At 52.0% G+C, this 20,215-nt stretch overlaps 1 protein-coding gene across 1 annotated transcript; it reads left to right on the top strand.

Moving 5' to 3' along the window:
• Positions 1-2,047: 2,047 nt before the first annotated feature.
• LOC127037107 (sphingolipid delta(4)-desaturase/C4-monooxygenase DES2-like) lies at positions 2,048-13,787 on the top strand. The gene is made up of 3 exons (XM_050928603.1): positions 2,048-2,195; positions 9,810-10,552; positions 13,644-13,787. The coding sequence occupies exons 1-3, from the start codon at positions 2,114-2,116 to the stop codon at positions 13,785-13,787; spliced, it is 969 nt and encodes a 322-aa protein (XP_050784560.1). The 5' UTR covers positions 2,048-2,113.
• The last annotated feature ends 6,428 nt before the right edge of the window (positions 13,788-20,215 follow it).

Genomic DNA, 20,215 nt, shown 5'->3' with positions numbered 1-20,215 from the left:
GTCCTCAGCAAGATTATCAGGGAAGGATAACGGCAAAGCAGGAGTGGCTTGCAACCCTCCCTGTTTGGGTTTTTTAATGCTTTTAACTCGTTTACTTTTGAATCCTCACTGAGGTGCAGTGCTCAGGTTCCAGCTGACCGGTGGATTACAATTTTTGTCTTGGTTTAGCTGTTTGCACCGTTTACTGATCTGCTGGGCCCCTGACAAAAAGAGCCACTCCTTGCTTCATGCAGAACATGCTTTCCACCACGAGATTAGAAAGATACATGATGGGTGGGTGGCTATGGAGATAGATAGACAATTGGATGGATGGATGGCTAGAAAGCCAAGAGTGTCTTCCTTGTGAGTACACTGCAGGCTCTTCGCTTCAAGAAGCAGAGTGAGACTAGGACTCTCTTTAAGGGCCATGATGGCTCCTACTGCCTGGAAGCAATGAGCAGGCAGGCTTGCAGTGATGTCCGCATCATGGGATGTCCTCTGGTAACTATGCATGATATACTATAGAAATGGACTCTTGGGAAGGTGAGCTGGAATGGATTTCCTGCGTGGAAAATTGCTCTGATGAGCCTATTGTACTTTGGGATTTTGGGGAGAATGGTTTTACCATAAGGTTTCTGTGGACTATTGTACATGTCCAGGAATAAATTCTGCTCCCAGTGGGCCAGCCTTCTGACATGCTCATCGTACAAGGACCAGGAGACCCTCAGTGAGACTGAAAGCAATGCTAAAAGGAAGCACTCCCTTTTCTCCATTAATACATCATTAGCCTGTGGAACTCAATGCCACATGATGTTCTCGAGGAAAAAAGTTAAGGAATATTTGGCTAATGTTTGCCTCCAACCTCAGCCCTCTTGCTTCAGGGTGAAAACTAATCTCTTTTCCCGCTGAGACAAGGTGGAGGAGATAATATCTTTTATTGGCCCAACTTCGGTTGGTGAGAGAGATCAGCTTTTGAGTTTACACAGAGCTCTTCTTCTTTCCCTGCAAGTTGTTCCTGAAATTTTGCTATTGAGCAAGTGAGACTAGCTGCTCTCAGAGACAGGATACGGGTATTGCTGGGCCTGTGATCTCACCTGGCAGAGAAATTTTTTGTATAAGTGCCATAGAGCCAAAGATACAGGCAAGTTGTTTCACTTCTCTGGGGTTTGTCTACAGAGGGACGTTATTCTGGCTTAGGGTAGGTGGTGAATTCAATGAAATACTCATTGTATTCACCCACTGTATAACCCAATGGTTAGGGCACCTACTTGGGAGGGGGGAGATTTGGGTACAAGCCGCTGCTCTCAATCAAGCCAAGCAGGGATTTGAACCCGGAGCCACCTGTCTCCAGCGGGTGAGGTGAGCGCTGTGAACACCAGGCGATGGCGGCTGGCTGGTTTGGAGAAGGAATTCCATCATGGAGCCGAGAAAGCTCAGCCCAAGTTGCCCTTCTTGTGGGAAAAGCTTCGGGTTTGACGGCTCAGGACTTTCTGCAGGAAAAACTGTTCCATCCAATGCCTCCCGACTAGTCGTCCTTGCCACAGCAAAAGCCTGTTTCCCAGGAGCTGTTCCAGTCAATTTTCCTGAGTGGACGAGCCCGTGGTTGTGTCCTTTTCCTCCGGCGCATCGGTGCGGCTCCTGGCACCCGGTGGGACTGTGGTGCCAGGTCACAGGAAGCCACCTCTTCGCAGTGTCTCTGCCAGCCTGTTTCCCAAGAAGAAACCCCCAAGAGCCTGACTTTGATGGACCCCCTCAAAGGCTCTGGAAAGGACGCCCAGGCCGGTCGCATCAGGCCGTCGGTGACCGTGCATGGGAACATCTGCACAGCCTGCGGCAGCACGTCTTGGGGCCCAGGTTTGCAGACTAAGGCTCCCGCTCAAAAGAGCTGGGTATAGACGCCCCCTTAGTGGCCAGAGCCATTAATTTGGCCCCAGGCCCAATACCAGGAATTTACAGACCAACTCCACCCCAGGGAGTTCTGATGCCCAGCCAAACAGGTCTGGCAGGTGCTTTGGGGAAGGGCAGGCAGGAAGGCATTTCAGCTCAGGCGGGTGTCTGCGGTGCGGTGGGAAAGTCAGTTGAAAGGATACAGCACACCTGCCCAGGTGACGCTGCCCAGTGGAGAGGACGCAGCATGGGGAACCAGGTCACCAGGGATGACTTTGAGTGGGTCTATACGGATCAGCCTCATACAGAGAGAAGGAAGGAGATCTTGGGTGAGTCTGGGTTGGGTTGGTACCACCATGGCGCCTGTCTGAAAGTGGGATAGTACTGAGGGAGGTGGATCAGAACCAGAGGCGAGCAGGAGGGGGAAGAGGGTCAGAACCAGAACTAGGGACAGGGAGGAGGTGAGGGCCAGAACCAGAGACAGTGGGGTCAGAGGGACAGGGGGAGGGATGGGTTGGGAACAAGGAGATCCAGAGAGAGGTGAGTCAGAACCTGGGGGGATGAGGGCATACTAGAGAGGGAGGAGGTGGGTCAGAACCAGCTGGTGTTGAATATAGAAAGTTGTAAGCAGCCCTATTGATATTAGGCCAGGGCCACACTGAAGCTGGGCTGTGGTAGCCTTTCCAGTGTAGACAAGCCCTTCTACTGGGGTTAGTAGAGATTTGTACATCAGTAATTAATTCATCACTGTGACTATCTGTGGGGCAAATCGATTATGCTTAGGGTGACCATATTTCCCAAAGGGAAAAGGGGACACGGTGTAGGGCTAACCTGAGGTGTCCCCCTCCCCACCCAGCATGGGTCTGACCCAAGGCACTCAGCTCATCTGAGCCCTGCCCCCTCCTCCCCGCGCAGGTATGGCCTGAGCCAGTTGCCTGAGACCTGCCTGCACCCCTGTGGCTGGCGTCACTGCTTTGCCGAGCCCTGCCCCTCCGTCCCCCCATGTGGTGCTGGCATCGCCGCTTGCCCTCCCATGTTTCTCTGCACCCTGCTTTTTTGACAAAAGCGGGCATTTGTCCCGTCCCAAGCTTCATCAGTTGGCAAGAGCAAACAGGACAAATGCCCCATTGTGCCAAAAAAGTCAGGATGGCCGGGACAGGGCTTTAAAAAAGGACTGTCCTGGCCAAAATGGGCTGTGTGGTCACCCTAATTATGCAGGGATTAGTTTTTGCTTCAGCATGATTTTGGACGGGGAAGCTCTGAGACTCTAAGAAGCATGGAGGTTGCTAAAGGAAATGTTACTCTGCTCCCCTCTCCTGGTGATTCTCACAAACACACAGCTGCCTAAATTCACTGGGACTGTTGTGAAGCTTCTCCTGCTCCAAACCCCAGACCCTCACAACTTGAGCTTCTGGAGAACCACCACCAGCACATAGCAGTATAGACCCTATGACACACAGTAGCAGTTTTCATCCCATCCAGCAGAGGGCAACATCCACATACACTAGCCTGAGTCTCATTTTCAGTCAACTCTGCTCCTGCCCTTGGGACAGGAATGGAAAAGATTCAGGTAAATTTAAGCCCTCTTTGTGCTCCCCCTATTCTGGGCCTTGCCTTTCCCCTGGTGTCATTTAGTGCAACCTCAGGGTTGCTGCTGGAATCCAAGCTCCACATCCTGTGGTCCCGGTGGGGGCAGAGAATAACCAGCCCATAGTATACTCTGGCCTCACCCTGGGTCCACCCCATATAGGCCCTGGAGGGGAAAGGGGGCACAGAGAATAGTCACAGCACAGTGCATGCCCCCCCTCCCCCGACCCCAGTCCACACCGATGCAATGAGCCGTGTCCTTAGGCCAGCTCCATACTGGCAGGGGCGGCCCCCTGCATGGAGGGGATGCTTAAAGACTCGCAGAGCCAGCTCAACCCCCAACCTCTACCCCAGCGCAAAACGCAGGCCCAGGGTGACAATCAGTGCCTTAGTTACCACAGTGATACAAAGCCCTGCGCTGGGGCGACAGAACTCCGCCCCGAATAGACCTGTTTGCAAAGCCAGGGGCAAACCCCTGCTCAGCTAATATCCCATGAGAGGTCAGGGTAGAACAGCACCAGTGTTCAGGGGCTCGGTGGCTGTAGGGGACAAGATCAAAAGAGCAGATGGACAGGGCCCTGCCAAATTCGCGGCTGTGAAAAACGCATCACAGACTGTGAAATCTGGACTCCCCCGTGAAATCTGGCGTTTGTAGACGGGGAGGGGTGTCCCAGTATTGCCACCCTTACTTCTGCGCTGCCTTCAGAACTGGGCAGCCGGAGACCGGCTGCTGCTGGCCGGGCACCCAGCTCTGAAGGCAGCACCCTGCCACCAGCTGCAGGACAGAAGTAAGAGTGGCAAGACCGTGACCCCCCCCCAAAATAACCTTGCAACCCTCCCTCCCCCCCACCTCCTTTTGGGTCAGGATCCCCACGTTTAAAACCCTGTGAAATTTCAGATTTTTTTTTTTTTGAAAGGAGTTCTTGTGAGACCTTAGAGACTAACAAATTTATTTGAGCATAAGCTACAGTCCACTTCATCGGATGCATAGAATGGAACATATAGTGAGGAGATATATATGCACATACAGAGAACATGGAAAGTTCACTACAAAAGATTTTTTCTCTTAATTAATTAGCCTCTTAGTGTTGGTAGGACAACTCCCACCTTTTCATGGTCTCTGTATGTGTATATATAGATCAGGAGTTGGCAGCCTTTCAGAAGTGCTGTGCCGAGTTTTCGTTTCCAATTTAAGGTTTCGCGTGCCAGTCATACATTTTAATGTTTTTAGAAGGTCTCTTTCTAGAAGTCTGTAGTATAGAACTAAAGTATTGTTGTATGTAAATTAAAAACCTTATTTACAATGTTTAAGAAGCTTCATTTAAAATTAAATTAAAATGCAGAGCCCCTCAGACCGGTGGCCAGGACCCGGGCAGTGTGAGTGCCACTGAAAATCAGCTCACGTGCCACCTTCGGCACGTGTGCTATAGGTTGCCTACCCCTGATATATCTCCTCACTATATGTTCCATTCTATGTGTCTGATGAAGTGGGCTGCAGCCCATGAAAGCTTATGCTCAAAGAAATTTGTTAGTCTCTGAGGTGCCACAAGTACTCCTGTTTGCAGATACGGACTCACACGGCTGCTACTCTGAAACCAGATTTTTAAAAAATCCTATAGCTGTGAAATTTACCAGACTGGATCTTGAATTTGGTAGGGCCCTACTGATGGAGCTTGATTGTTTTTTTGGGGGGGCTTCATGAGTTAACATGCTCAGTTGTCAGTCACATTGCTTGGGTCAAACTTTCCAAATGGCTCAGGGCCAGAGGTTCCCAAAGGCCCCGCTGACGGGGTGACAGTTTGCAGCCGGATTTCCTATGAAGTGTTCGGGATATTTTTCGGCAGCGGTTCCCAACACGGTGTCAACGGGCGCCATGGTGCCAACTAAATGCGCCCACGTCCTGGCCGGCAGTGGAGCATCCGCCAAAATGCCGCTGAATTTCTGCGGCATTTTGGCAGCGCCGCCCCTCGATGACGCCGCTTGCCGCTAACAGACGAGGTCATCAAGAGGCGTCACCGCCGAAATGCGCAGAAATTCGGCGGCATTTCTGTGGATGTTCCACCGCCGCCACGGTCCTTTGTCTGGCACCCGCCAGACAAAAAGGTTGGGGACCACTGTCTTACGGGATCGAGGGCAGCAAAAGCAGCTGGCAGATTTAAAGGGATTGCATGTCTGTTGCTAGGAAACCATCAGCTGTAGAGTCTATCCTGATCAAGGAAACCTGAGGACTCGAGAAACTCCCCCGTGTTGCTCCCTCTCTATGTTCGTCCCCCAGGACAGAAGATTTGATGCAGATCAATACTAGTCAGGTTTGACAATGAGGTTACAGTCGGCGCAGCCTCCTTTGCTGGGGCCAGTCAGACCGAAGGAATTTGAAACCTCAATTCCTTCCCTTTTTATCGTGGGAGGGTTCTTGGTTTGTGCTGTGGCCTTTGGCTCCATTTGGAGTCCTGTAGAAGGGACCGTTAGATGAAGCCCAGAGAGGTTAGGTTGAGTTCTGCCGCTCTGCAGGCACCAGGTGAAATCAATATGAAACTTTGCAGAGGCATCATGCCCTGCAGCTTGTCTCACCATTTTCCTCCGGTGCAAAGGGGGAGGTAAAAGCTTCGTGCTGCGGGGGCATTCTGGTGTTTTCCACGGACATGACCAGCCTTTACTCCAGTGCAGAGAGAGGCCAAATGTGCTGGTGGCGTCTTACGACCCACTTTGCACTATGATCCCCCTCGGCGAGGGGGGATCAGGGCCCTGGTCTGAGGCATCAGGCACAGCGTTGAACAACTGACCACTGTCAGCTATAAAAGGCACTTGGCACAGTGCTGCTGGCAGCTGCCACTTTGAGGCGTGCCCGGGTGGTGCATTCAGAAAAGCCCTCTCGTGACTCATCTGGGTGACAAGTGTGTGTGACTTTTGTGTGTGTGATCGCCCAGTTGCTGGGGAAACTGAGGCAGGAAGCACAGGCGGTTCTCAATCTTCTTTTCAATAACAAGATCCAGGGATTAATTATTATTATTATCAGTCAATCTCACATTGCTTTACAAGGGGAGGCCAGTATCATGAGCCTTATTTTATAGATGGGGAAACTGAGGCAAAGGGACCAAGTGACTTGACCAGGCTCACCCGGCAGCAGAGGCTGAAGCAGACCCCAGCTCTCTTGAATCCTACTCCCAGGCACTATCCACTAGGAAACACTGCCTCCCTGAGATGCTACCCTCCTCGAACTCGCTCACTGCCTGGCATTTTGTCCAGCCCTTGGATCACTTTTGCGGCTCAGATTGTACTCCGAAACCCAGCCCAGACTCAGTCTGCTGTGCTGAGGGCCTGAGGCAAACCTCAGTGGGGTCAGGGCAAGGTTGTGTATTGATGGCACCGCGTGTTGAAGCAGGACCCATTGTGGCTTTTCTGGCTCTCTGCGCAGGGCGTGGGTGTATACCAACAGGCCCCACAACCCCCCCAAACCAAGAACTTTTCTACCCCAACCCAGCCCCAGGCCTCCTTTCCAAGAGCCTCCGTTCCCACACAGATAGCAAGGTTTGCTTTCCTAGCTGGGCACGCTGGGAGTCGGAGGGGCGAGCTCGCCCTACTGGGATCTGGGCTGTACCGGCTTGGGGATATCAATCAATATCCAGAGCCCTCTATACCCACCCAGCACTTAACTTGTGCCCGGGCTGAATCCTGGCATCTCTAGGCACCAGGTGCCTTTGTGCCTTTTGTAACATGCAGGTGGGGTGGGTGCTGCTGGCACAAAGGTGGCTGCCCCTTGGCGCTAGGCGGCGCACAGGCAGGCTCTGCCGGTTGCCCCGGGAGGTGCTGGACGTGACGCACAACAGATACCCTGCAGCGCCGGGCCAGATCCCTCCCGGGAGCAGCCCCGTTGGGTCGGTGGAGTTGCCTGCCTGCGCCAGGGAGGGAGGGGTTAGCCCCAGTGGGGGAGATGTTCCAATGGAGAATTCCCTGCTCCTCCAACCCCGCAGAGACCAGTGGAGACTTCCCCCTCCCTGCCCCACTGAGATGGATGGAGACTTCCCCCGCCACATTGAGAAAAATGGAAACAACTGAGGACTGGCTGTCTAGTCCCAGAGGGCGGGATCTAGTCTGTGGCACTGATTTAAAAACACCTGTGTCTGGTATTTTGGTGCCTTGTTAATGCGAATGGATGAAGCTGGTTCAAAATCAGGCTGGCATCACTCCCCAGCTAGTGTCAATCAGGTGGTGTTCCTTTGGAGTCAGTGGGCCAGATCCCCAGACAAGTCAAAACCATCCCCTCCCTTGGGATCCAAATCCCTTTCAAAGTTCTGATCCAAACCCAGGGTCGGTGCTTCCGTTAGGCGACCGTAGGCGGTCACCTAGGGCATCAGGATCCGGGGGGCTGCATTTTGTGCACTCCCCACGGGGCACACAGGAGCTTCCGGTTCTGCTCCCATCGTGCCACTGAAGAAGGACCTTCTGCCGACGTGCCTTGGAAAACAGCGGCAGGCAATTGAGCAGCTCAATGACTGCCGCTGTTGCCTGCGGCATTTCAGCAGAGGGTCCATCTTCGGCAGCGTGATGGGAGTGGAACCGGAAGCTCCCGTGCACCCCGTTGGGAGTGCACAAAATGCCGACCCCCGAATTCTGCCTAGGGCACCAGAAACTCTGGCACCGCTCCTGTCCAAACCCGAACTTCCCAAGCCTATAACAGGCTGAATCCAAACCTACATCCTACCCTTGTGGGAGAGGAGAGCCAGGATTGGGTTTGGATGCGAATAGAGGGGATTTTCTGAGGGGTTTGGTGGGGTTGTGTAAAGCAACTGGTGGAAGGGATCTGCCGAGAACACAATTACAGCCAAATCCCGTCTCTTCTGTCCGGTGTGGGATCACGCAGAGCAGAGCAGCCCTCCGGGTCTGAGTTCAGCTCAGGTCCATCTTCGACATAGTTCCAGCTGCACTTCCTGGAGATCAGCTAGCATGCAGGAGGACATTGGTTAGAGCTGGTCAGGGAATTGTTTGACTGAACTTTTTTGCTGATTCATCAAAACCAAAATTTGCAGGGTCAAGTTCCTTGCTCCAGTGGCCAAGCTCAAGAGAGAGTTTAGATTCTGTAAAAGAGGGAAGATTCATAGATTTATTATTATTATTTTATTATTTTAAGGCCAGCACAGACTGTTAGAGGAGGATCTTGAATCCTGGGTTTCTCTATATCCCAAGAGAATATTCTAACCGCGGGGCCAGCCCAGTGGGTCTGTGGATGTCTCCCTTGTGTAGTTTCATAAGAAATTTTGAAAGCTCTTGATCTGGTTTTGTTTTCCAATGTGGAATGCAAACAAATTTCCAAGCCTCCCAATGTTTTGTGAAAAGGGGCTTGTTTTTTCCAGCCGGCCTTGCTACCGGTATAACAATAGCTGTTCACAAAATCAAACCACACACACACACACTCCCAACCAACATGTTTATATGGGCACAAAACGTGCCTGTAGACAGATGGCCTTGAAAATGTGACATAAGCGTAACCTGCTGCTGGAGCAGCTGCTTGAGTTTGCAGAGAGCCTGGGACAATTGCTCTGCAGGGTGGGATCTGCCCGGCTCCACTGGAGTTCACTCAGAGGCCCAGCAATGGCAGTCCTTTAATGTGGAGGGGATAAACAAGTCCACTTGCCCGTTAAAGCAGGTGGGAGAGGATCAGGTTAGCAGCTGGGAGCAACAGTTCATTCTGGCACCACCAGTGGGTGGGTTTATCACCACTTCCCCATCCATGGGGTATTCCATGAGGACCCAGGGTTTTACATGCTTCGACGAAAGCAGAGCTCTTACTGTCTGCTTCTGACTGGCTGTGCATAACCAGAGCCTCACGGTGTCCTCTGTGTCTGGGGAGCTCAGCGCTCAAAAGTGTGGCCTCTAAAGCCATAACCCCTGACCAAGAAGGAGCCAAGGCCAAGATAAATCTTAGATGCTAGAAACCAGGCAAGAGTAATAGATTTTTAGGGCCACCTGGCCACCATTAGGTCATCTAGTTTGACCTCCTGTATAACACACCTCTGTCTCAGTAAGGTACCATGATATTGGAGCACCTAACAGTCCCCCCATGATACATATGGGGAAACTGAGGCATGGACCCACAATGGCATTAAGACTCCCCATGCCCATTGATTTCAGTGCCTAAAAATTATTGGGGATCTTGGCCTAGGGGACTTGCCCATGGAGTCCGTAGCAGAGGAGGGATTTGAAACACTGTCTTGCAGCTTCTGAAGATTGCCCCTTGGCTACCAATGCATTGAGCACAATGGCTTGTGTAAGGTGGTACCGGCATGCCATACCACCACTGGCAGGCTGGATCCCAGCCCTGCCCTTCCTGAGCTAACGTTTCTGTGTCTCCTCCCCAGCCAAGTACCCTGAGATCAAGAAGCTGATGGGTCCAGATCCTCAGCTGAAGTGGGTGGTGTCTCTGATGGTGCTGACCCAGCTGGTGGCCTGCTACTTGGTGAAGGACCTGCCTTGGAAGTGGGTCTTCTTCTGGGCTTATGCCTTCGGGGGCTGCCTCAACCACTCCATGACGTTGGCCATCCACGACATCTCCCACAACGTGGCCTTCGGCAACAAGAAGGCCAAGTGGAACCGCTTCTTTGGCATGTTTGCCAACCTGCCCGTCGGAGTCCCCTATGCCACCTCCTTCAAGAAGTACCACGTCGACCACCACCGCTACCTGGCCGGGGATGGGCTCGACGTGGACGTCCCCACGGCCTTCGAGGGACGGTTCTTCCACTCGCCGCCCCGCAAGATCCTCTGGCTCTTTCTGCAGCCCATTTTCTACGTCCTGCGGCCTCTCTACGTCAACCCCAAGCCCTTCACTGCCCTGGAGGTGATCAACTTCGCCATGCAGCTGGCTTACGACCTCTTGATCTACTCCTTGTGGGGGCCCAAGCCCGTCTTCTACATGATTGCCGGCTCCACGCTGGCCATGGGGATCCACCCCATCTCCGGACACTTCATCGCCGAGCACTACATGTATCTCAAGGGTTACGACACCTTTTCCTACTATGGGCCCTTGAACTGGCTGACCTTCAACGTGGGTTATCACATGGAGCACCACGATTTCCCCAGCATCCCGGGTAGCAAGCTGCCACTGGTAAGAACCTTCCCGCCTGCAAGCGTTGGGCTGGAAGGGGTAGAATCCCTGGGAAAGTGGGCGGAGCCTGGCGGGAAACCAAAAGACCCGCCCCCTTAAAATGGGGAGGGGCCACGGAGCCTGGAAATCAAGTGAATATGGGTGAGGTTGGGGTCGGTGCTTTAATTTGTAATGAAAGAGGCTCTAGGGCTTAAGCAATGTTTTTAACATTCAGAATGGATGCGGCAAGCCTAGAGATGCCAGGGTTCAGCCCGGGCACAAGTTAAGTGCTGGGTGGGTATAGAGGGCTCTGGATATTGATTGATATCCCCAAGCCGGTACAGCCCAGATCCCAGTAGGGCGAGCTCGCCCCTCCGACTCCCAGCGTGCCCAGCTAGGAAAGCAAACCTTGCTATCTGTGTGGGAACGGAGGCTCTTGGAAAGGAGGCCTGGGGCTGGGTTGGGGTAGAAAAGTTCTTGGTTTGGGGGGGTTGTGGGGCCTGTTGGTATAGGGGAGGGCTTCTGGGAATCAGGACCCCTGGGTTCTTTTCCCAGCTCTGCAAAGGGTGCAGGATCTGGTGAGTTTGAGGTGACTCCTGAGTAGGGTGACCAGAAGTCCCAATTTTATAGGGACAGTCCCGATTTTTGGGTCTTTTTCTTACATACATTTCTATTACTCCCCACCCGCTGTCCCGATTATTCACATTTGCTGTCTGGTCACCCTGCTCCTGAGTCCTCATTCAGGGATGCTGTGTGGGCTAGTGGTTAGAGCAGGGAAGCCAGGCCTATTCCCAGCTCTGCGCTACCATGGCACGTGTAAAGCGCATGGCTTCATCTCTAGGGCACTTCCTCAGGCCGTGCATTGTGAGGGACTTTGCCTTCCCCCCACACTGTCGAATCCCTGCCCATGTCTTCTCCTCACTCCCTCTTGGGTCTGCTGGGGCTTGGCCCTCTGGTCAAGCCCTGGAACAATTTACCGCCCTTCTGGGGTGCTCAGCATCCCAGCTGATGTGCACAGAAGAGCCTCCCCCCATCCTACTCGCCTCTGTGTTCCTCGCTCTGTTGCCCCCACAGTTCAACTACTACATAACCTGGCTTTCCGCCCCTCTTGGGCTTCTCTTCGACCCCCTTCCCCTCGTAGAACTTTGCTCAGGGCTCACCCACCCAGCCTCCTCTGCAGGCTCTTTCCCAGAGGGGAGCCCCCCTAATTTCTCCCTGCTCCGCTGAGTAGCTCACAAAGTGAGTCACTGTCATTGCTCCCATTTTATAGCTGGGGAAACTGAGGCACTAAGAGGGGGAAATCACTTGCCCAAGGTCACCGGTAGAGCTGGGAACAGAACCCAGGTCTCCTGAGTGCCAGGTGACTGCGCTACCCACTAAGTAACACTGCTGCTCGCATAGCAGCCCCCCTCCCTCCCCAACTTGGCTGGCCTCTGTAGGGTGGATTCCACCCGTGTTGGTGCTGTTGGGAGGATTTAAGTGGTACCGTGTTGCCCTCCAGTGGGGAAGACATGCCACAGCACACTGGTGCTTTGCACCTTCAGAGGCTGCAGACTGCATTCGAGAGGGTCTCAAGCAAGGAGTGTGAGTGAGCACCTTCCCTTTCTGTATGGATACAGGGGGCCACAAGGGTGGGGCAGGGAATCCTGAAATTCCTAGGGGATGCTCTGAAACTTTTTTCCCACTGTACTATGTGATTGGCATGGAAAAGGCTGATATAACTTCCGCCCCCACTCAGCCTTAAATCCTGCTATGTAAGAATGACGGTTTCAAGGGTCACCCCTTGCAATCAGATATCGAAACTGACTTTCCTTCATGGGACAAATGGCTGTGAGATAAAGCAGGGCCAGATGGTTGAATCAAGGAAGGGTGAGGCAGTGGTTAAGGCACTTGTCTGGCTCTCAGAAGACCTGGGTTCAATCTCTTGTGACCTTGGGTGAGTATCTTATTCGCTCCGTACCTCCATTCCCTGAGCATGAAATGGGGAAATCGGATGAGTGCAGGTTACAGCTGCTCCACTGAGGACCAGAGCTATTTTTGCCTCAAGTACAGATCCTTGGGTTTTTTAGCTCTGTCAATCCCCTGGTATGTCTGCCAAGGCAGAAGTGATGACAGTAGCACCTCACCTAAGGTAAATATATTATGGTAATTAGGAACAGATGAGTATGATCACACCTCTTGGCCCTAGCAGCCGGTCAAAAATGTGGGTCTTCCAGGTTTTTCCAGGTCATAAGAGAAATCAATGATAAAGTCAGGTACCTTTGAGGATGTCTTGTTTTATTTGCAAGGGATGTGAAATATTCTGTTTCCCTGAACCCAGCAGGAGCCAAGCAACAGCAGACAGGTTCCTTGCCCACAGCTCCAAGCCTCTTTCCAGACAGTATAGTGCCCAAAAGCTCTCTCTCTAGGCTCCTCTCCAGGCCACATGTTATGCTTGTACAGGCTGTGTCTGGAGCATCTGTCTTTCTGCATGCATCTCTGCTTGGCGAACTCCCCGGTATTCAAGCAATATCCAATTAAACCCTCTTCCCCATAGAGTTCAAATTCATGCATGGCCTTGGATGTGCCTTTGTTTTGGGCAGAGATTGGCATTATTTCATAAAGAAGCCTAACTGCTTCTAATATCTTTTAAAAGAAGGGTGGTGGTTGCACCCAGCAGCTTTAAGATTTATAGGTTTGTATAGGTTTAACCCAGCCATATGTGGTGTATTGTAAACTTACACTTAAATGTATAGCTTGTGATTTTAAAGGGTTTTCCCATCTCTGCTTGCAAGCTATGGGGTTCTGAAGGGAAGCGTGTGATCAGAGCAAGGCTGAGGTAACTTATGCCTCACTGTTTTTAGGGAGCAGCCTGTTTTGTCTCTCTCTGTTTTGGATTGTTGTTTTTTTTGTTTTTTTGGTGGGTTTTTTTGGTGTGTTCTGGATTCTCAGAAATAAAGCTGTGTTAGAGTGCAACCTTCCAGTCAGAGTATTGATGTTTTTATCTAACTTCTCTGTGCATATGCCATGAGCGTGACACCACAGAATGCTGGGCTGTTGTGCTTCTTCATCTAAAAGTCCCAGGGCAGAGATTTGTGTTCACTGTCAGACCCCCTTGTGTCTCTGCTTCCAGGTGAAGAAGATTGCTGCTGAGTACTACGACCATCTGCCCTACCACACCTCCTGGGTCTGCGTCCTCTGGGACTTCGTCTTCTGTGACTCACTGGGGCCCTTTGCCCGCGTGAAGAGGAAGTACAAAGTGGCCAAGGCGGAGTGAAACAAGAGGGTCACCCAACCGAGCTCCCGGCTCTCTAGCCTCTCAGGGGATGGGGGGAGGTTTAACATCAGGAGAGTTATTTATACCTGTCGTCTAATACCAGATGTGTATGCGCTTCATTTAAGGGTCAAATATAGTTGAAGACTCCATTGACCGAGACATGAGTCATTAGGCAGCCTCATCGGGCCACGGGAGCACATCTCCTAGTAGTGTACAATTACCCACACTCCTCCCAGCAACCAACACAGGGGATGTGGCCAATGGTACTGAGGGATGGCTGAGAAGGGGGTGTGGCTAGGGTATCTCCTGGGATCCCGAGCTGCTGCTAACAGTCAGCGTAGATTAGAGCAGCCTTCAGGCTGCTCTGTGCCAAGGACTAGCTTAGCATCCAGATGACTTTCCTGCCACCTTCATTCCCCCCACCCCCCCCCGACTTCTTATCAAATGGGCCGCAGCCAATCTGGAGCATCGACATAGGTATTACTACGTGCCACCAAAGATACCTCAAGTCTAGGCTGCAGCTTTACAGGCCTGATTCCAAGCTCCCTCAAAGGGGTGTGAATCTGGAGTGACCTCCACTGAAATCAATGCCATTGAACAGGCGTAAATCAGTAATAACTCCACGGGAGTCAGTGGGGCTGATTCATGCCTCCCTCACCTTGCCCTAGCACTGATGTAAATAAAACAAGAATTGGGCCCCTTATAAAATGTGAACTACCCAGATCTGCAAGAAAGGACCATGCATACATAATGCAAAGATACAGCTCTACTTAATTAGTCATGTTCTTTATATTAAAAGTAACTTGGGGAGAAGCTTCTGTTGGAGCTGTGCCTTTTTTAGCTCCTTTGATGGAAAAAAAGAGACTGAAAAGATATTTTTTAACCCATTGGAATGTCAACTCTGGTTTGGTTTCTGCTGGAGAGCTGCTTGGAGGTCTCTAAGGTGTTGCTTGAAACCACTCCTGGAAAGGAGAGGGAGAGGCTGGCAGTTTAACAAAGAGCGTTCACCTCCCACCTGTTTGTTGGGTGCTTGAGTTTGTTGGTGTCAGAGTGGCTCTGGCTCTGGATATTTGCAAACCTTTAGTCCATACAGGTCTTGCATTATCTCTGCGTGTTTGCCGTGGTGGGATCATTTGCTTACAAATGACGGGTGGCGTTTTGAAAGTGTAAATTCAGTTGGAGTTGTCAGATCTTACTGTGAAAGGGCGGGGGAAGGGGAGATTTGATGTGGGAGCTGGGTTTTGTTAAAAATAATGTCATATTTTATAGGGTCTTTCATCCTTAAGGATCCCAATAACTTAGTGCTGAGGTGGGTGACTGTTTTATAGCTGTAGACTTCAGAGCAGGGAGTAAAGAAGGTCCCAGATTGAGATTGCTGGGCAAGTTTAGAGAGCTGAATGGAATGACTGGCGTGGGAACCTTGCCAGAGGCCTGAGCCTCTTGGGGGGAAGCACCCTGGCATTTTTAATGATCTCGCATTAGTCAGGTCATTGAGTTGACATGGCAGCACAGCACCCCCTAGTGCCATGCTGGAGCATTGAGGTGAGCACATATTTTGAGGGGAGAGTGCCCCGTTCGTGAGTCACCCACCCTGCAGCACCATCTTCAGTTGTGTATTTGTTCTCCCAGTCCTGACCCGTCAGCCACCCTGCTGAGGTTGTGAGATCTCACCACAGTCACAGCATCCTGAGCGGGTACGTCCAGCGGGCCCCTTCTACCATCTGTCACTCCCCAGGGCCCATTTCAGGTCTGGAACGAAGGCCAGCGCTGGTTCTCCCCTCGGTGGCATGGGAGGAGTTCTGCAGATACAGCAGCAGATATCAGATGCAACAGCAGATGAGCCCTCCAGGCTTGATCCGCGAGCCCCGTCTCTGCCCCCCAATAGCTGCCCTTCCTCTCTCGGTTTGTGTTGATCACTCATATGATTTCTCCCTAGGAACAAGAGGGCCATTGACCTGTGTTGAACTGCACAGGAGTCACAGCAGGGGCAGGCCGAGTGGTGTTTTAGACTGTCTGACTATGTGTGTGTGGTGCCGATCTTGGGGCATTGGACAAGGTTGCTAGATGCTATCTTAATGCATGTAATAATACAACCCTGGAGAAAAGGCTGGCTTTGGGATACTGGTTTATTTGACTTTACAGAGCCGTGGAATGAGCTGGTTGGTGTGGGTCTGCGTGCTGAACCGACATAAGAATGGCCAGATTAGGTCAGAGCAAAGACCCATCTATCTTCCTATTGTCTTCTGACAGCTGGTGCCAGATGCTTTAGAGGGAATGACCAGAACAGGGCAATTATGGAGTGATCCATCCCCTGTTGTCCAGTCCCAGCTTCTGGCAGTGAGAGGCTTAGGAACACCCAGAGCATGGGGTTGCGTCCCTGACTATAGTGGCTAATAGCCATTGATGGACCTCTCCTCCAGGAACTTCTCTCGTTCTTTTTTGAACTCAGTTATATTTCTGGTCTTCACAGCATCCCTTGGCAAGGAGTTCCACAGGTTGATAGTGTGTTGAGTGAAGAAATACTTTCTTATGTTTGTTTTCAACCTGCTGCCTATTAATTTCATCTGGTGACCCCTGGTTCTTGTCACAGGCACCAACGTTTTAAACTGCCGGGGGGGCCTCAACCCCTGGCTCTGCGCCAGGTCATGCCCCCACTCCACCCCTTCCCCCAAGGCCCCACCCCGCTCTTCCCACCCCCACCCCACCTCTTCCCGTCCAGTTCTGCCCCCTCCCCAGAGCACCATGTCTCTGCTTCTCCCCCTCACTCCCAGCCTCCCTGCATGCCACAAAATAGCTGTTTGTAGCAGGCAGGAGGCGTGGGGAAGGGCAGATCCACGGGGCCACGGGCAGGAAGGAGGCACTGAGGTGGTGGTGGGGAGGAGAGCTGGTACACGGGCTGCTGGTGGGTGCTCTACAGCCACCATTTCCCCCCCATGGGTGCTCCAGCCCCGAAGCACTCACAAAGTCAGCGTCCACGGTTCTTGTGTTATGAGACAGGGTAAATAACACTCCCCCAGTCACTTTCTCCACACCAGTCACGATCTGATAGACCTCGCTCACATCCCCCCTCGACTGCCTCTTCTCCAAGCTGAACGGTCCCAGGCTTTTTAATCTCTCCTTCCACGGAAGCTGTTTCATGCCCCTCATCACATTTGTTGCCCTTCTCTATACTTTTCCCACTTCTAATATCTCTTTTGCGAAATGGGGCGACCCAAACTGCAGGCTGGATTCAAGCTGGGGGTGTACCATGGATCGGTAGAGTGGCATTATGATATTTACTGTCTTATTATCGACCCTTTTCCTAAGGGTTCCTAACCTTCTGGTTGCTTTTTTCTGCCGGCTGCTGCACAGCAAGCAGAGGTTTGTCGGAGAACTTGAGCTGCTCAGCTGCATCATAGGTGCTGCCAGCAGGCTCATGCCGTTCGGTGGAGTTCTGGAAGAGGCCGTGGTTAGGCCAAGGAGGAGCCTGAAGGATCAATGTTGCACCCTGTGGGGTTGGGCAACTGGACAGCAGCTTCCAGCTCTCAGGAGGGGGTGCTAGCCAGAGGGTTTGCGCCCGGAGAATGTGCCTGGGGACCCCACGACTGGGGCAGTGGCTGGTTCCAGAGACTTAGAAGATGGCCACGGCCCTTTAGTGAGTGGCCAAGAGGGGCTGCTCAGCTGGGAGCTGACTCACCTGCTGTATTGCTAATCACAAGGGAGGTTCCCCATCATCATCTCATGTGGCAGGGGACTAGGGTTCTGCCACAGGGAGCTGTAAGCTCTGTCCTTGCTGCTCCTGTGAAGGTCTGGGCCACTCTATGTGCAACATGGAGCCAGCTGTGCCGTTCCAGGGGTTTGTCTCCAGCTCCGAATCAGAACTCTGTGGGGTGTTGCAGGGGGCAGAACCCCTGCCTCGGTGAAATCGGTAGCTGGGGGGTTGGGCCCATCTGGTTTGGACAGGGCTGACACCTCATACCCTGAAGCCAGCTGCAGAACCTAATTTGGATGTCGGCCCAGCTTCCTCATTTCCTCGGTACTGATCGGTTCAAATCTCCATCCCCACCCCTATCCTCCAAAACACTGCTGCAAGATTCAGGGGAAGGGATAAATTTGATGAGTGAATTTCAGTGCCCAGTCTGGAGTGGCAATCCCTGGGGCCTGGCTGCTGTGCCTATGGAGAAGGTACAGTGCAAGGAGAAGCAGGACAAACCACATAGGATCATAAGACTGGAAGGGACCTCGAGAGGTCATCTAGTCCAGTCCCCTGCACTCATGGCAAAACTAAGTATTATCTCAACCATCCCTGACAGGTGTTTGTCCAACCTGCTCTTAAAAATTTCCAATGATGGAGATTCCACAACCTCCTTTATTCCAGCGTTTAACCACCTTGATAGTTAGGAAGTTTTTCCTAATGTCCAACCTAAACCGTCCTTGCTGCAATTTAAGCCCACTGCTTCTTGTCCTGTTCTCAGAAGTTAAGAAGAAAATGTTTTCTCCCTTCTCCTTGTAACAACCTTTTTTGTACTTGAAAACTGTTACCACGTCCCCTCTCTGTCTTCTCTTCTCCAGACTAAGCAAACCCAGTTTTTTCAATCTTCCCTCGTAGGTCATGTTCTCTAGACCTTTCATCATTTTTGTTGCTCTTCTCTGGACTTTCTCAAATTTGTCCACATCTTTGCTGAAATGTGGTGCCCAGAACTGGCCACAACCCTCCAGTTGAAGCCTATTCAGCATGGAGTAGAGCGGAAGAATGACTTCTCATGTCTTGCTTACAATGCTCCTGCTAATACAGCCCAGAAGGATGTTTGCTATTTTTGCGACAGCGTTACACTGTTGACTCATATTTAACTTCTGGTCCACTCCGACCCCCAGATCCCTTTCCGCTGTGCTCCTCCCTAGACAGTCATGTCCCATTTCCCACCTACACGCAAGCATGTGTTATTTAGGGACGTTGTCATCATTCAGGCCTGAACGTGGAGGCACTTCTGGTGCTAGATCCATGAGGCAGATCTGCACGTCGATGGGCCCCCGGGAGGTGATTGCTGTGGGCCCACAGACACATCAGATGAAGTTCTAACAGAGGCTAACCATGTGCTTGGTTCTTAGCTCGTTAGAATTCAGCGCACAGGGCGGCTGGCTAGGAAGACACGTAGTTTTCAAGTGACTCTGCTGTTGGGTGAACATTTCCGGAGCCTTTGATTAAGGGGCAGCACCGATGGAAAATAACTCACGCTGGGTACCTGCCAGCTCCCCTCCCTAGCAGCTGTCCCTCCTTTGAGTGCCGTCTGATTTCAGCGCCCAGTCCTGAGCTCACTGACGTCGAGGGCAGGCTTGGTGCTGGAGTCAACGGAGGACCCAGAGCGCCGAAGCCCCTGTGTTGTTTGTTAGAGGCTGATCTGCAGGTGGCTGAAGTCAGTGGAAATGCTGCTGCTGATTGCGCAGGGCTTTGGATTTGGCTGTTACTGACTCAACTCAGGGATAGACATTCCAGTGCAGGGGGACTATTGGAAACAAACGGTTACATATTGAACAAAATCAGAACACGCTTCCCGGAAACGAAGCACCAAACAAGTTCTCTTCCCAGCTAAAGAAGCTTGTCTCACCCAAAGCCAAGCCTGGTTGAGGTCCCTTTTTCACGAAGCAAACTCGCTGGCCATTCACTGACAAGGGCAAGGATGCCAGGGTGTCCCCTTTGCCCCCCTAAATGTACCAGAACAAACCTTTGATGGTCACCCCAACATAACGTTCCCACACACGCACACACGCTACTATGCCTCTTCCAGTTAGCTTCCTTCTGAAGTCCCCGCCAGCTTTCATCAGCATTTCTAACGGGTGCCCAGTATGAACCAGACAATGCTCAGTTTACACGTAAACAGATAGATGGAGACATGGATCTTGCCTGGCAGAAAATCTGCTTTTCCCCTTTCCTGGTGACCCACTCCCAAGCTGTACCTTCAGAACATAATTTTCAGTTCAGATCCATAACTCCTCACATAGCATCCGTACATACATTTCACAATGGTTTGGATGACTCGTACGACACCGGCTTTCATTAGAGACCTTACCTCCTCACCCTTTGGAGGAACTAGAATGTAAATACCAGAACCAGGGGATTCCAGTATCCTTTATGCCCTCTGCCAGCCCAGCTGGCATCAGGGTTACACCTCCCCGCCATTCTTGCTGCACCGAATCAGTCCAAGGGGTAGCTCTGTCTCTCCCTGCTACAATGGATGAGACCAGTGGGCCTTTCTGGTCCCTTATCCCCCTTCTCTGCTGGACCAGAGCACTGGTCTGCCTAGTTCCCGGTTAGGGCTCCCTTGGTTCTTGTCACGGAGACAGAAAGCAGCAGGTCAGAGTCCAAAGGGCAGGCAATGTGATGGGTATTGGGGTTAACAAGCAAGCATAACCACAGCTCTTTAAAACAGAGTTTCCTTCCCGCCCCTCGC

This window comes from Gopherus flavomarginatus, chromosome 18, assembly GCF_025201925.1.
Source record: "Gopherus flavomarginatus isolate rGopFla2 chromosome 18, rGopFla2.mat.asm, whole genome shotgun sequence".
In the NCBI taxonomy this organism is placed as follows: Eukaryota; Metazoa; Chordata; order Testudines; family Testudinidae; genus Gopherus; species Gopherus flavomarginatus.
This window is presented reverse-complemented; position numbering and strand designations above follow the sequence as displayed.

Coding starts and splice junctions, on each gene's coding strand:
- LOC127037107 (XM_050928603.1), top strand. CDS start 2,114: ATGGGGAACCAGGTCACCAGGGATGACTTTGAGTGGGTCTATACGGAT. Junction 2,196..9,809: donor GAGAAGGAAGGAGATCTTGG/GTGAGTCTGGGT, acceptor TCTCCTCCCCAG/CCAAGTACCCTGAGATCAAG. Junction 10,553..13,643: donor CGGGTAGCAAGCTGCCACTG/GTAAGAACCTTC, acceptor CTCTGCTTCCAG/GTGAAGAAGATTGCTGCTGA.